Genomic DNA, 17,166 nt, shown 5'->3' on the forward strand with positions numbered 1-17,166 from the left:
GGCGATAATTGAGAGCAATGCTATCCGGCGTGGCCTTGCCAGCTGAATCACACCCACACGAGGAAAAAAGAGCACCGTATTCTGTCCGCATGCCTGGGAAGAAGGTTGTTTCGATGGTTTGCAAATTGGTTTTGTCACATATATGGGCTCATAAGCTAAAGGAAAAGGATATTATCCCAGAACATATAGGGAGGGATGTGAAGCAAGGAAATAACATGCTGACTCAAAGGTATGGGGTTTTTGGTTAATGTTAAAAATATTGGCATCAAATACGAATTCTCTGTTATGTTCTACATTGTTTGTAATGAGGTATTTGCAATTATAAGATTGAAGTGGTAACTGTACAGTCTACTTGTTTAAAAACCAATACAAACAAATGCTGGAAAACATAGTTAACATAAAATGTTCCTGAAAGAGCTAAAAGTACATGTCATATGATGATAAACTGTATTATTAATTCTAGTCTCTCTTCTTTGTTTATAAGTTGGGATCTTGTATGTCTAATAATTTCAACAATCTATCAAGTGCATATTCCCAAAGGGCATTTTGTAGTACACAAAGTAGTTCTACAGTGCTACTACTCATATACTACAAAATGCTATTTACTAACCTACGGGCGGAGATCTCCGACTTTCTTTTCTGTGTGGAGAGCTCCGCCATAGATTTGGAGATCTCTACATCCATAAGCCTAGCTTTTAGCAGTAAATGTGGGAGACATGACGGAGTGGCTGAGCACTGAGAATACATACTACCAAAACTGGCGGGGTTTAGGGAAAAATTGGGGATTATGTCGGGAGAGACTACTACAAACACCAAAAGAGGAAGCCTATAGGTATTCCCTAACTACACTTCTAACCTTACTGCAGGCCTGAAGGTAACAAAACAGTAGTAACTTATTCAACTCAAGTCCAGCATTGGAGTGAGTCAAGCACCACACATGGTAGTGCACCACACTCTCAATGAACAAAATGGAAGCAGGAGAAGTAAGGCAACCCCCTGAAACATAAATAACTTAGAGGTCAGGGAAAAGGGGTAAGAAGCAAAAATTACAATTAGATAATATCCCTCTAGACCTATATTTCTTTCCATAAGGCTTTCATAAGCTCATATCTGGGGCACAAAGAACACTCTTTTGTACACATTACTAATATTTCTTTCTTTCATATTTTATTTCTTTTTCATCATTTTTAAAAAAAAAAATCATCTCTTTTTTTGGAATATATTATTGTATACAAAACCATACAAAAATGTGACCAACTTTACAAATATACTTTTTTTTTGAGAAACAAAAATTATACAAGACATAATGCAAAGTATATGTCAGGTAGAACCAACATGTGGATATTGACAATTAGTTAGAATATCCCAAATCACAAACCCCCATACTTTTACACACCTCTTCTCACTTTGCATCCATATCACTTTCACACTATACATACATACTACCCGCCCCAGAACCAGACTACATGCACAGGTGAAACCATTGGGGTGAAGGACTCAACCCTCAGATGCTGTGCTGAGAGCTCTCGCTTCCAAAATCAAAAGCAGAGTTTGCAATGACAGGGCGGGAGCCGCATGGCTCCCGCCCTGTCATTGCAAACAGCAGTGTCCCAGGGGTGCGCACCCCGGGACACTGCAGGAGCCGGCCCTGGGGGGTGGCGGTCCCAAAGGCCATCAAGGGCTCCAGGAGGGGGGCGGCGTGGCCCCCGTCCCTACTATTGCACAGCCCTGGAAGGTGGCAGTCCCCGGGGTGTGTGGGGTGGCTCACGCCCCCCACACAGTTTTTTTTTTTAAAAGAGTCCCAGGGGGTGGTGGTCCCCGGGGCAGCGGGGGGGGGGGGGGGGGGTTAGGTGTCCCCCACCAATATTAAAAAAAATCCCAGGGAAGTGGTGGTCCCCAGGTTTGGGGGGGCATTGGAGCCCCCCCACACATTAAAACACAAGCCCCGGGGGTGGCAGTACTCTGGGCTGCATGCCCTCCCGCATATCATATACATAGCCCCGGGAAGGTGGCGGTCCCCGGAGCTGCACGGGCCCCCGCTAATGAATTTATGGTGCCCCCGGGACATGGCCCACACGATGGTGCTTCGTTTTTAAAAAAAAATTCGGCTGGGTTTTGCGACCCCAGCATGAATTCCGCCAACATTTAAAAAAATATATCTTTTTTGGGCCATAGGGGCCCTTGTGGGACCCCCTGAGTAGGCCTTGGGGGTCAGGGTGTTGCTACCTTTTCTTGTTTTTCACCTTTGTTTCACTGTTTTCTTGTGACTCGGTTCTAACGAGTCACAAGATGGCTGCCAACACTTCCTGGTTTGGAGTGTTGGCAGCCAATCACAGTGAAGCTCGTGGTCGAGAGGGTTCGCAAACCCACCGCGTCCCTAGATATCGAAACTTTTATTTTTTTAATTTCTCAGCAACTACTGAACGCATTTACACCTTTTAAAAATAAGCATTAAAAATGCAATAGGTCTAGCCTTTGATTACGTTAAAGCCATTTGCTTTGCTAATGGTATTGTATAGCAAAGCAAAAGGCTTTAACTTAATGAAAGGCGAGACCTATTGCATTTTTAATGCTTGTGTTTGTATGCACTGGAACTTCTTCAGCACATTTGTCGGGGTGGGCAAATGAGGATCATGTATGTCAAGTGGGGTCTTAGACATTTCATTTTTGGATTGTCTCGCTGCTGTGCGGACGGGGACGGTTAAGCTCTCGGCCCTTTGTTATGTTGGTTTTTTTTGCACGTATTGAGAATAAAAAATTCAGGGCATTTAGGTGACGTCACGTGGCGAGAGTCACACAGTTTTGGTCAATTGAGGCCGGACCCCGAACTTAATTGAGGAATGGTCGAATTGCGTTAAACGATTGAGCTCAATCTCTGACCAAAACAAACCCCCCACCCCAAACCGTGCCCAAAATGTTTGAGCATTGTATGCCCTCTCAAACACTTCAAAACAGCAGAGAAACTGAAATGCGAGTTGCCAAGGAGCAACTTCGGTGGTGGGGGCACAGCTGCGTACAGATGGTCCGGGACCAATCGCTTCATAGCGGCCCAGGATGGAAGTGCTTAACACCAGAACAAATAACACGGTGCACTACAAATTCCTGTCCATTGAATGTCCAGTAGAAACTGGAAGGAGGGGTGCTGATGACTTCCCCCATCCAGATGCACGCGGCCGCCTTCTCCACATCCTCTTGCTTCTGCATCCATCAGATCCGGGTCTGGCTGCTTAGTTATCCATCTACTAAACGGATTACTGGGCCCCTACGGAGGAACGCCTACACCTTTCCCATCGCTGCCACAATCACATGCAACTCTACTTCTTCGCCCCTTTGCAGGGATCACAAAAAACGTGAAGAAAAAAAATGTAAAAGCCCAAGGCAGCTTTAGCTCTCTCTCTCTCACACACACACACGCCCCCGGTCCCCACAAGTTGTGCACTGTCTCCAGAGTGCTGTCTGATACCACGCGCCCGACCCCCAGAAGTAGCGCACTGTCTCCACAGTACTGGCCAGTAGCGCGCGCCACGACCCCCAGAAGTAGTGCACGGTCTCTCCAGAGTGCTGGCCGATACCGCGCGCCCTGACCCCCAGAAGTTGCGCACTATCTACACAGGGCTGGCCGATACCACACACCCCGGCCCCTAGAAGGTGCGCATTGTCTGCAGTGCGCGCCCCGGACCCCCAGAAGTTTCCCACTGTTTCTACAGTGCTGGGCCGTAGTGCTCGCCCCAGCCCCCAGAAATTGCCCACTGTCTCCACAGTGCTGGGCCGTGGCGTGCGCTCGACCCCCAGAAGTTGCCCACTGTCTCCACAATGCTGGGCCAAACCTTTCTTCAGCAGACTGCTCTCTCTACTCAAGAACGCCTGCAGCACTGTGCGGAGTCCCTCGAACCGCGCATACTGTAAGGCCTCAGGATGGTGGTCAGCACTTTCTTGAATCACACAAACTGACAAACGCCTCAGCTGGAGGTCCTCGTGGATCCTCAAGCCCAAAACAAGCCAAATTTTAACCTGGCTTCTGCCCGACACCGATGCTCGTGCACGAAGCATTAAAGACAAAGCATTTACGTTTGATGTAAAACGAGAGAGAATGAGACATTCATGTAGGTTGCATTATGTGAAAACAGAAGCCCTATGCTTAATCTCAACTTCCACACTTGACCAAATAGTGTGATCCTGGGCAAATATTTTATTTCACGGATCCTTTGTTCTCTGAATCATTACACACGAGAGCACCTACAAATACACAGGTTTAGGCTGTGCGAGGTACAAAAACCTTTTGTGGTTGTTATAATAGACTATAATGTTGCTCCATGTATAATAAGCAATTGAGCTTCAAACAGGGTACCTATGACAAATTACGTTTTTAAAATTATTTATTTATGAGTTTTTGCTTCAAGGATTTATACATTCTTGTCACAATAAAGTAGTATATACAAATCAAAAGAGAGTATACATGTTGATGACGGATGATTGAGGCATATTTTACAGATAAAGGAGTTGGCAATCCTTTTCAGTGCATACGCCAGGAACAACAAACATAAGCAACAAGGGGTCTTCCCTTTTAATCTGTGACCTGAATCAGTCTGTATAACTCCTGAAAGTTACGGCGCACTGGGAGCCTCCAGGAAGAACTATTTAACTTTTGACAAAGTTGGGACTGGACTTTTGACTGTGTCCCTGAGGCAGAAAGAAAGACAAGTTTGATCCCCTTAAAATCCATAGCCTGGGTCCCCAGAAGTGCCTCTGTGAGGCATAGCAGGTTGCAGGTCACAATTTTTAGGTCTCGCCTGACCCAGCGCATGCGCTGGTCTGGCGAGACTTATTGAGAGGGCTCCAAAAAGTGCTGCCAGCTTAGAGGTACAGTGCATGTGCGCGGGCGCGCGAGTCGCTCTTTACCGTGATTACTTTCACTTTTGTGGCCGCACGGCCGCTTTGATGTTTGATCGCGATAGCGATCATTTTCACTTTCGCGGCCGCACGGCCGCTTGTTATGCTTTTGTTTAGTTTAACTATCAGTCATAAAGCAGCTTTTAAACGCATTTTTAATTGCTTTTTCTTTATGTCTCCTGTTTAAAGTATAAAGTGATAAAAGGGAAAAATGCGGGCTTTTGGTGATTTTCTTTATTTTCGTATCATCCAGGATATTAAGATACTGGTCTTTATGCAAGGTGGCACCCCTAGCCTCATCATGTGTTGTGGCTCTTCAGTCTGTGTTTTTTCACCTCGCCCACCTGGCCAAAATATAATGGCCCTAGTTTTTGTCAATGTTACTGGCTCTGTAAGTTTAAAAATGATTAATTTACCAAACATTTCTCTAAAATATAGTCCAATGAGACTAACTAAATCTGTTTCATGAAAAGGCACGTTCCGGGAAAGTGGGACACTTTTTTGGGACTGACCGGGCCTAATAGTGATCCCAACCCGACCCTGTCTATGGCCCTTTTCTCAGTCTGTTACTCTTGCATGCCCTATAAATATTTAACTTAAAAACATTCCAGCCCTGTCAGGAGTAGACCGCCAGAGGAGTAGTACGGGTACAGACCCTAATAGTTTGCCGTACTGGACGTCATCCTACACGGCGCTCGTATGTCCTACGTCTTCTGCGTCACTGTGTGTTAACTCTTAATGAACTTTCTTGTGTGGCGTGAAATGCAAACTGACTCACATTTAGGCATTCGACACCTACTCTCGACATTTTAAAGCTGAATTGAAAGTGTCCCTGAGAAACCTTTTCAAGAGAAGCGCAAAAAGCGTGACTTTCGCGGTTTCCTTAAGGCCCGAATGACATCTCTGATATTGCTTATTATAAACCTTTTAAATTTGTATTTATATATTACTGAACCTACTGTAGAAACAGGCAACTCCCGCTCTGCTCAACAATCTGACTTTGACAAAATTCCAGAGCGGGTTTATTTCACTCTCTTATCATTCCATAATCAGCCTCACTGTGTTTTGTGTCCATGTTGTTAAATTTCCGAATCAATGTTGTTCTTGGTTCCTTACTGTAGGAATTATGAGAGAGAGAGAATATTCATGCACTCCTGTACAGAATTTGTGCATTCTCCAAAACTCAAGAGGATGGACTGCACTGCAGAAAAGAATACGGAAATAATAAATTAAATTAAATAAGGTAGACTACTTTGCTCAGGATCACAAGATTTGGTCAAGTAAGGGAGATGGGATTCAGGGGCTGGTCTCATGATAGTGCATCTCAGCCAGTAGTGTACATGGGATGAGTGGGTGAACTGTGCGCACATGGTTGAGTTGAAGGGACCAGGTCAGTAGATGTTCTTCTGGCGCACCATTCTGATGGCCACTGCCTCTATGACCAAAATGCTTTTATTTTTAATGATTATATGTAAAATATACTCTATCAGATTTTGTCAGATTAACATTTCTGACTTGCTCACATAAGTACCACGCCTCTCTTGAAGATGTACATATATACTTGCTAATGTACAGAAATCCTTGCAAAGGATGTTGTGAGTTCCCCCTTTACCTTTTCATTCACCTAAATAGTTGCCATGTGTGTTCTAACTTTCAGAATTTGTCCATGACAGTAGCACAGAGACGTACAGTGCTTCAGATATGTCATATAAGAAGGTGACAACACATACACGTGCTTTGCGGATGATCATTCCATTCTCAAGGTTTCTTTCATGCTTCTCCTATCTTGTTCCCTCCTTCCCGCTCTCTACTGGTCCCTCTATAACGTCTGTGCTATGCACCCTCAGTGCTTTGAGGCATAAGCGAGCTGGGCAGCTGCTCGTGGTGCCTGCGCACTGAGGGGCACTTGTAACTTAAGTCAAAAGAGCCTTTGTGAAAGCAACCATAAGAGACAACTGCTTTGATGGATCCTCTCTTACTCCACCTCAAACGTCTTCTATCTCCCCAAGCAATTGTGTATCAAGTGTGCCAAGGCCCCCAGTGCAAACAACAACAAGCATTGGCATAGCCAATAAGTCTCGCCTTTGGGACCTTATAAGTGTTTAGCCATGCAACAGTTGCATAACTAAATACTTATAAGGTCCCAAAAGCGAGACCTATTGGCTATGCCAATGCTTGTTCATTTATGGTACAGGAGTGGCCTCCGGTGACAACTTTTGCTAATCCACATCGACTGACATGGACTGTGGCTTCCCCATTGTCTTCAATGGATGCACTTTACATTTTCAACATTCATAACTCCGAATACACTATAACTGGTGGAGGGTAAAAGTGACTCTCGGGGTTTGCTCAGCACAAAGCCCCTCTGCTTTGCCATGGATGCGCCCTCTCTTGAGCCTGATGGCTCTCCCCTCTCAATCCCTCGCCCCCTCCAGGCTCTGTCCCTCCAAGGCTCTTCCACAACTCATCATCTCAAACCATGAGAAGCTTTTCGAAACCGCCAGGACTGAGCATGAATAAGATGCAGACTCCATTCAATTATTAATAATGAGCAATATTTGATCAATAAAAACCAAACTCTCAGACTAATCCCTGTCCTCACCTTAGCGGTGCTTTGCGTCAATAGAAATGTTTCCATGTGTCAGCGTTTTTCCTTGTGCCTGCCTTCGCACACCTTGCACCGGTGACTGCCAGCGCACTGCAGGCTCTGAGGGGGGTGAGAAACACTTCATGCTTTTCGAAGAAATCACGCTATTGCTGTGAACGCAGCCCTGATATAAGCAAGCTGGCAAGGCGACGGGGGCGCGCGGGGGTGTCTGCAAAGAATCGGGGACACAGTGACGGCAAAGAAAGGGGGGGGGGGGACAGCCGCGGTGGCTTGGGGGCGACGCTAGAGGCAGCCAAGTAACTGAAAGCAGCAGCGTTCATGAGGAGGTGGTCAGTAAAAAGTCAGGAGTGGTGAGCAAACGATGAAGGGAGGGGGGGAAGAGGAGGACACAGTGAAGGAAAACGAACAATAAAAGAAAGCGAAGGTGCAGACAGAACGAAAGCAAATCCTTACCACATGCGATCTCTTGTCTTTATGGGGCCATGTGTTTAAACATATGGCCCCAAAAAATAAGAAATCGCTTACGACAGAAGGAAAGCAGGCGAGCCAGTCCGGGTGGGCCGGACAAAAAAGCCAAAGGGAGGCAACCCAAAAAGCTAATTTCCAATGGCAGGCCACCGTTTAGCATAAACGGTGACGCTAGCCAATGGAAATGAGGTGCTCTCTTCTGAAAATCTTCTCCTACAAAATTTCTTGTGGAGGCGGAGCAGGGCTCTTTCCCTGCAACGCAAGCGAGACCTAAAAAGGTCATTTTCTGAACCAAGCACTACCTTTTTGCCAAATTTGGTGTAATTCCGTTCAGCAGTTCGGGCTGTAGCCGTGTCTAAAGTTTCCTATAGAAAATAACATGGGGAAAACACGTTTTGGGACCCCCCTTGTTTCTCAGCCCCCGCTAGGCGAATCACCCTTACACTTTCAAGACAGGAGCTGACCTGAACTGATCACAAGTTTTGGAAATTTTGCGAAGATTCGTCAACCGGCGCTAAAGTTATTGGAAAAACAAAAAACGTTTTTTCCTGTGGAAACTAGGTCCTAACTATAACTACCTACCGGCGACCGCCAGTAGGTAATATATATCCACAACAAAAACTAAAGTTAGAGTGATGTTATGGTTAGGTGAAAATGTCAGTTAAAACATAACATGTTAAACTAAAAAAAAGAAATAAAACACTAACATTCACCAGTTATAGTTAACTCAAGTAGTTATAATCCCAGCCTTTGATGGCATTGATGACACAGTGTTGTCATCAATGATGTCATTTCAGTTATCATCAGTGATTTTATCAATGATGTCATAGAAAATGTCGTGAGGGATGTAATATGTGAGGTCATAAGCGGCGAGGACACAAGTTATAGTTACTAGAGTAATGACAAATAGCAAAAAGGTGTAGATGTACACCTAGGTACAATACAAAATTGACTGTGAGTACATTTCTACGTGTAAATTCACTTCGTGAATAGGTGCCTTCATTTTAAAACCTTGAGGCAAAGACACCCAGGTGCAAATATAATTATTTCTGGGCCCCTGCTGCATTTTTGCTCCGGATTTAGACACTGGTGTGTATAAACGAGTAGTGACACGTGCAAACACTTTTTTATGCTTGGTTTGTGCACCCTAGTTATAAATGTATTTTTCCACTGATGTCCTCGCAGCTACTACCAGCTTGTGGTTAACGGCAAGGCAAAGCAGAGTGGAGGTCATTTGCATTTGTTTTGAAGGATGCACATGCTAAAGCTGGCACGAATACAGTTGAACATGTTTTATCACTAGCGGTCAGTTCTAAATGACCCAGCAAATGTTTCCAAAACAGCCACCAAAAATAGGTTTATTATAAACCACCTTGGGTCAAACCCACTGAGTAGTGCAGCCGAGCACGACGGCAGAAATCAGGGCATAGCTAACTCGATAAATAGTACCATTCTGTCAATCACCTGCGGCCCGGTCAGGAGCTGTGAACATTTCTGTAGTAAAATACTTGTGTACTGAGTGTTCCAAAAATAGCACACGAACTGGAAGCTTTCAACAAAAGGTAATTTTGGAAATATGCCTTCCTGTTATTTTGAATTTAAGGGCCTCGCTCGTAAGCCCTAGAATTATGCTTGGACTCGAGCCTTCTGTTTTTAGTGCAATTGCACATTTTAATTGCTGTACTTTCCCGTATGTAAATAAATGACATCCTTCTTTGGAAAGAAGTAGTTTTTACTCAACATTGGTTTATGGAGTGTAATCACTCGTGTCACAGAATGCCCGTGTTCCCCACCCTTGGTCACGTCCTGGAGTAAGGCTTCACTGCTCAGGGTCAAGACAGCTAAATCTACAAAGGGAGTAACTTGGTTGCCCAACTGGAGTACCGTGGTATTTAGAGCACGGATACCGCCCAGTAACAGGGGCTGCCACTACAACCAGAAAAACACATTAGCCAGTATCAAACCCATCAATCAACAAATATGCAATGCTATACTGGGCAAAGCTTTGGATCGACTGTCCTAATATTTTACAAGATCTTGGATAGATTAACAGAACATTGTTCTCCCTCCACATAGAGATAATGGAAGAAATCTCACATGTGGTGTTCCACAGGGTTCCATACTTCAACCACTTCTGTTCAACATATACATTTTGCCTCTTGCAAAATTACTGGTGGAACAAGGAACCTTATGTTATATGTATGCAGGCAACATGTAACTCCTCTTGATTGGCAAATGCTACCTCCACTCTTTCCAATGGCCAATCTACTACATACAACTCATTATCAATAATTCGTTGGTGGATGTCCACCAACAATATGCAATTAAACCTAGTCAAAACACCCAATACCTTTTATCCTAGAAGGAAGCAATGTGTCATGTTACCTCAGATCCTGTTACAATTTAGGCACCCTGCTGGATGCCAAGCTATCACTAAAAACCCAGGTTAACCAAGTTTCAAAGTTTGTTTTTGGCATTTGAAATTTTACACTCTTTATTTCCATTTATTGAGACAGCTTGTCATACTACCATTGTTAATGCCTTGATTCAATCAGGGCTTGATTATAGTAAATGCCATGTACTTAGTCCCTCCTGCAGCCATGATATACTAACAGCAGCTAGTTCAAAATGCACAAGCAAGCCTAGTTGCTCATACAGCAAGAAGAGAAGATATTACACCGGCTCTCAATTACACTGAAAAATATGGTTGTTTTTAAAGCCCTGGCCACTATTCATAGAGGTGTCTATCAATGTTCTCCTGAAATTCTAGCAGACAAATTATTTTATCTCTGCACAAAAACTTCACATTCAGCCTCTGCCCGTCATTTTGCAATCCCTAAAGCTGTCTGTAAATTTGGAGAGTGAGCTTTTTTATTCATGGCACCAAAGATCTGGAAAGCAGGCAAACACAAATAAATAAAATGGCATGTCAAGGCCATTTTATTTATTTGCCACCGCACCGGTATTAAATGTGTACAGCACAAGGGTGGAGCTGAATCCAGCAAATGCAGGATGACTGCACTAGTCTACAATGCGCATGTCCGATTGGCTGGCCATCTTGTGACGGCCAGCCCGACATGCGCAGTATAGAGCCAGCAACTTAAAGTCTGTGAAACAGCCCGGAGATGCTGCCACAGGACCCAAGCCTCAAAATGAGCACTGGGTTAGCCTTCTCCAACCAGTCCTGGACCTATGCTGATGAAAGTAGCTCCAGGATTGGTTGGATCGCATTCCACTGAGCAGGAAGGGACAACCAGGATCCGATTCCCAGCAGAGAAGTGCCGCATCTGTCGTGCTCCCGCTCCTTTGGGTGAGTTGTGCGCCATTGCGCCCCACCATCATTTTTTAATGCTAGCTGCCAATGGTCTTTAACTTGGCCATATGCTTTTCAAACGATTATCACCCTCTAAAAAAGTGTTAATTTTCTATCCACTATAATATTGAATCATCGTGTTAAACCCCAAAGGTCACCTGAATTTTTGATTCAAGAAGTTGACAGGAATGCCTGAAGCCACAATCCATCACAGTTAAAGCATGTCACAGTTTCGCCTCAACTGTAAAACACGCTCGGCACTACCAAGAACATCCTCAGTCCTACACCATTACAGAGTAGACACTATGGGGTCCAATCTTAGCAATAAGTCACCAAAGAATAAGGTTTACAAAGATACACTCCAGTTGTAGCCATCACCAGTCAGACAAAGCAGAGAACAATCTCGGTACTAAAGCCTTACGCAGAAGGCATTACAGAAAAAAGTCAAAACCAACCAATGCCATGCACCACAAAGAAACACTTCAGACCAAAAGCACTGAAGAACTCCATATCAGTCATATATTACTGGGGAGTGGGCACTCCAGATCAACCCCTGCTCTACCTATCACAAAAGAGGCATTGAATAGGTACATTTAAACCATAGATTCACACAGAGCAGGAAGTATAGAGATCTGCCTCATTTACAGCACACTCCAGGCCAACCTCCACTCAATACCACCACAGATCTGGGAAGAGACCAATCTTGGTGCTCAATCAAGACCAGCCACTAGGGAGCTTGACAGCCTGAAAAGAAGAGTAACTTTAGAGGCCAACCTCAGATCATTGTAGAGCGGACACCAAGCAGACCAATCTCATTCTACACCGAACCATCAGAGAATAGGCACCTCAGAGAGCAATGTGGACCTAAATCATCACAGTAAGTGTCCTATACAAACCATGCTCATGTTTGAACCATCACAAAGCAACAGCGGTTAATTTGATGGTCACAAACCTTGTTTTCCTTTTTTTAGGCGCTAGCAGCCACCGCTGTCCAATACTGGGGTAGCTGAATACCAAGTCTGCCCAGTTTTGATTCTATTCAGTGCTTCTTTCCTCTACCACCCTACACATCCTGCATTTTTATTTCAATCTTGCAGGTTATTTTTAACCCTCCTCTATCCCTTTGTCGTTGTTTTTGCTATATTCCTCTACCTCCTCCATTCTCTCTCTTGTTCTGGGTCAAAGTCTGATGAGAAAACACAAGTCCTGGTCCCCAAAAAAGAGCATCGGTGCTCCTCACCTGCTAATACAGACACAAATTAAGCATTGCAGAGTAGGCACTATAGAGAACAAGGTTACATCTAAACCAGTACAGGGAAAGTATTACATAGAATACTCTCATATCTCAACCATCATAGAGCAGGCGCTGCGAGAAGTTTGGTTTAGGAGGGTGAATGGGTAGTCACCTCCACTCAGTTTTGATTCCTTCTATGTTACCTTTGTTCCTTTTCAGGGAAGAGCTGGGCCATGGTGACCCCACAGAGACCAGCATAGGCAAAGCGGGCGGGCTCGCTCAGCTGCCTGCCCAGCACAACACAGGAGTCCGTATCGTCCTTCATGGCAAGGCTGTCACCACTCTGCAAGATCCACCTGGAAGAGGAAAAGGAAAATCACTGAACGGCCAACGCAGAGCGCAACAAAGGGCCTCTGATAATCTCTTCCATTTGCTGGCATACAGCAAGCCTCTCGACTGCAGCTCAGCCGGGCACCCAGAGGTCATTCAAATCCACAAAAAAAACAAAGAGTGCCAACTTCTGTAGATTCTAGAGAGAACACGAAGAGCAGGAGGCGAGGAAGGGTGGGATGCAAGTGAGACAAAGAGGAAACAGAGAAGGGACCAGGAGGGGTAGAAGCAGACAGGGAAGCAGGTGTAGATTAAACAGGACTAGCACAGTGGGGCAGCAGGAGAGTAAGGGCTGGGAGCTGCAGCTGCAGAAAGGAAGGAAGCAGACAGGCGGGCCTGGAATGGGTGAGTGTGAGAAACCTGGACTTTGTGCATTGTCCCCCAACTTTTTGCCCCCATTTTGATTACTAGATTCTGTTTTTCTGACTCTGATTGCGCCCTGGGCTCTGCTAACCAGACCCAGGGACTGTGGTCTATGTAAAAGGAATATTGTAATTAGGTATAATTAAAATTGGTACTGACAAACTACCTGTAAGTCCCTAGTGTATGGAAGGGCATATAGACTTAGAGGCCCAGAAGATGTCACTGCTCTGTGGCCTCCTGTTACTTTAAAAGTCAGCCCTGCTTTGCAGGTTGCTTTTAAATTAACATTAAATACAAATATGACTTTAGAATTAAAGGTACTTCCAAAGTCTTAAACTACCTTATTTTTACATATGTCACCCCTTATGTCTCCTCTAGGTGTCCCAGGGGTAGGGTGCCTTGTAACTATAAGCAGGGACATTATAAAATATGTTTTATAAGCCATGATTTTTTGTGAAATATTTTTGGTAGCATTTTGTATTTTTATACTGTCCATACATTGGCACATATACATCATAATTGTTTCATACATTTAGTAAGTTTTTCCACACTTCGCTAAAATTTGCAACAGTTCATTTAGGATAATGCTTGCTCAGTGTGAGGTATGAAATTGTATGTGCTTCTAATCGTGTTATTGTATGCTCTATTGCATATGGAGATGTACCTATTCCTATAAGTTCCGCCCTGGTAACTACCGGTGTGATTTCTCAACCGTTGACTGGGGGTCTAACTGGGGTGGACTGTAGGGGGTTCAGGGTTGCGTTCAGGCGGGAGCGTTGTATTCTTGGGTCGTCATGCCACTGGCAATTTGCAGTTACATATGTCTGGGGGGGCTGTGGCGGTTTCTACGGGCCTACCCCTATACCTGGTGTTCATATGAGCTGTTGTGGGATGTTAGGGGCTTAAAGTGGTGTAGGAGCAGAGTCCATCCATGGATATGTGGTGTTTGCGTGTTCCTCTCACTTCTTCATTTCTAATCGCATCTTCTTCTGCTGCCCCCCATTTATTCCCTGCTCCCACCCATGCCGCCATTAGGGGCCCTGTCGGGGAGCGCCAGTGCATAGCTATTCCTCTCTTAGCTAACAATACTGTCAGTGATGCAAAGCATATCTGTACTTTATATTGTTTCCGTTGCTGGAATACTCCTAGTGCGCAGTCCTCCCGTGTGTTCATGTATGGTAGTCCTGTGAGTTGCTGTAATGTCTCATGTATGAAGCACCAGTAGGTGCACCAGTAGGGTTGTATTATGGGACAGTTCCAAAACATGTGCTGGAAATCTGCGTCGGAAGACTGGCATCGGGGACACAGGAACTGCATATCTGGGTAGTACTGTTGGTGACGTGCCGGTGTTAGGTATGCCCTATGTAATATGTAGAACTGTGCGTTTTTAGAGCGAGCATTGCGGGACACTTTCTTTGGGTACTCTATTGCATATTCCCACTCTTTGTCATGTAATGGACGTCCAATTTCTTCCTCCCATGTCTGTCATAGTATGGTTAATGGTTTGGTTATGAGTTACCGAATGGCTTTGTATAGCCAGGTGACTAAGTGTCGACCCGCTCCCATATGGAGGATTGTATGTAATACCGGGTGTGTTACGGGTTCCCCTTCCTTTAGGTTTTATAAGCCATGATGAGCAAAAAACTGCCAAATTCATTTTGCACTATTGTAGTGCATTAGCTACTTAGAGTAACATAGGAAGGCTTTATTGAACTTTAATAAAACCGAAATCTTGACAGAGTGAGCAAAATGATAGTTCAAAGTGTCAAAATATTAGTAGGAATGAATCCAACAACTTGCCATGGTTGGATTTATTAGAACTACGACAGAAAAGAAGTTAGATAACTTGTTTTTCTGTTGTGCCAAAATCCAGCCTTCTAGCAGCCTCTCCTGATTGTCCGGCTTTTGACGGTTTGAGCGAAACTGCTGTGAGGTATGAAGTGGCCTGCATTGAGACAAATTACACATTTGGTAGGAGAACTGCTGCTACCAAGCACAGGGTAGGAAGGGGGCTGGGTAGCCAAACAGGGCTTCAAAGAGGGAATGGCAGTAACAGGCTCACACCCACTTCCTTCATCATCTGGCTGCCACTACGATGCCCAGAAAGTCCAGTGTTTGAACTAGCAGAGGGGTTGGAAGGGGAGTGTTAGGAAAAGTTAGCCACACCATTAGGTTGGGTTAGCCAGACCTTAAGCTCCAGGAGAGATTTTTCTACATTTTGGAATCTGACAAACAGTGCTTTCTGGGACAAAAATATGCAACACTTTGGAGGAAGTTGCCATACCGGAGGGTGGCATCCTGTACCCCTTTGATCAGGGGTGCCCCCCTGCTTGTCACCCCAGACGCATGGGAGAGCTGCCCAGCAACTCAGATCCCTGCCTGAAGAAACAAGAGGTTTCTAAATCAAAAGGAGGACTTTGTCTTGCAATATAAGTTTAAGGAGTGGACTACCTGAAAGCAACATGTTAAAAGAGCTCCACCTGTATCATCTCCACCAAGAAGGAACCAGCTGACCACCGTCAGCTGGACTTTAAAGGATTTGGCTAGGTGCATGCTGGGAACTGTAGTTCCAACTCTCCAAGGAGCAACTCAGAGCTTCTTGAACCTTGGCTGGTGTTGCGGACCCACCAAGAACCCAAAAGGGTCTTCTGGATGCACCTCCAGAAGTTTGAATTCATTTTGAGCATTTTGACCAAAAAGCTCCATAACTTGACCAACCCGTCATCTACAGTCAAGCCAGTGGCATCAAACCGCAACCCAGCCTGAAATTCAGGTTTGCCCCGCGGAAGCACCGGAGCTCTTCATCATCAACAAGACTTCCAGGAATCGACTGAGGAATCCCACAGAAGCAAGCCGCCGTTGTTGAACCCAAACCAGGCCTACCGAGGAGACCTGCTCGACGTCGAGAGAAAAAGCTCCACAAAAGTGACTAAGTCAGAAGGTAAAAACTCGACCAGGCCCTACCGCCCATTGTATCCGACGCACACCCCATTGCAGTCAGACTGAAACTTTGCCATTGTCCTGGTCTGGCGTGACCAGATGTCCCAAGTTGGTGCTTTTGCCTTTTAAGCACTAGAAAGTGTTTTTTCTTTACAAATTCATATCTTCAGTTCCCTACACTGGAATTTTGGTGTTTTGGTGCGATTTTAATCATACAATATTTTCCTATTTTTATAAATTGGAATTTAATTTTTATTTTGTGTTGTGTCTTACTTATTAAAAGTATTGGTGTTTCAAATGCATTACACAACTGTCTCCTATGTTAAGCCTGCTTGCAGCCAGCTACCAAGGGTTGAGCAAGGAAATATTTTATTGAGACCTTGACTGGACCTTACATAGTGATTGCAGCCTTATTACTAGCGGTAAGTAGTTACCTACCTACAGCTACCAATAAACCACCTTCCAACAGTGAGGCACAGAGGGGAGCAATAGGGACAGATGGCACCATATATTACCACTGCCTACTGGTACCTTGAAGAGTAAATTAAACAGTAACATCAGGACGGTCTCTGATCACAGAGCAGCATCAAAATTGTCCTTCAGACACAGGAAAAAAAGCACAGGGCAAATTCACTAAGAACTCCCGCACCAGCAGCTGCTGCAGCAGTTACCACTGAGCCTGCTCGTACAATTGTTGTTGTTCTCAGTCACATTAAAATGTTGACTGGAATGCCAGGCCTCTAAGCAAATCACCATAAATATTATTGGACGAGCATAGCATTAACGACGTCAAGGATGGCACCCACGGGATACTAAAGAAAAAAAATATATGCAACGAAATAGAGAAACAAAAATGATGAAAGTAAGAAAGAAAACAAAATAAGAAAGACAAATGGAGAGAGAATCAATAATGAAAGGATATGAGGAAAGAAAGAATTAAATGATGGAAGATTGGAAGGA

General features: G+C 44.7%; 1 protein-coding gene across 2 annotated transcripts in view; it reads right to left on the reverse strand.

Annotated features, from left to right (window-relative positions):
* The window catches only part of TMCO4 (transmembrane and coiled-coil domains 4), a 481,254-nt gene that overhangs the window by 441,762 nt on the left and 22,326 nt on the right, over window positions 1–17,166 (reverse strand). For both annotated transcript variants that reach the window (XM_085609111.1, XM_085609114.1), the window contains exon 2: window positions 12,717–12,869. In XM_085609111.1, the coding sequence (XP_085465237.1) occupies window positions 12,717–12,869 (153 nt within the window). The remainder of the gene's footprint in view (window positions 1–12,716; window positions 12,870–17,166) is intronic.

This window comes from Triturus cristatus, chromosome 1_2 (assembly GCF_964204655.1).
Source record: "Triturus cristatus chromosome 1_2, aTriCri1.1, whole genome shotgun sequence".
NCBI lineage: Eukaryota > Metazoa > Chordata > Amphibia > Caudata > Salamandridae > Triturus > Triturus cristatus.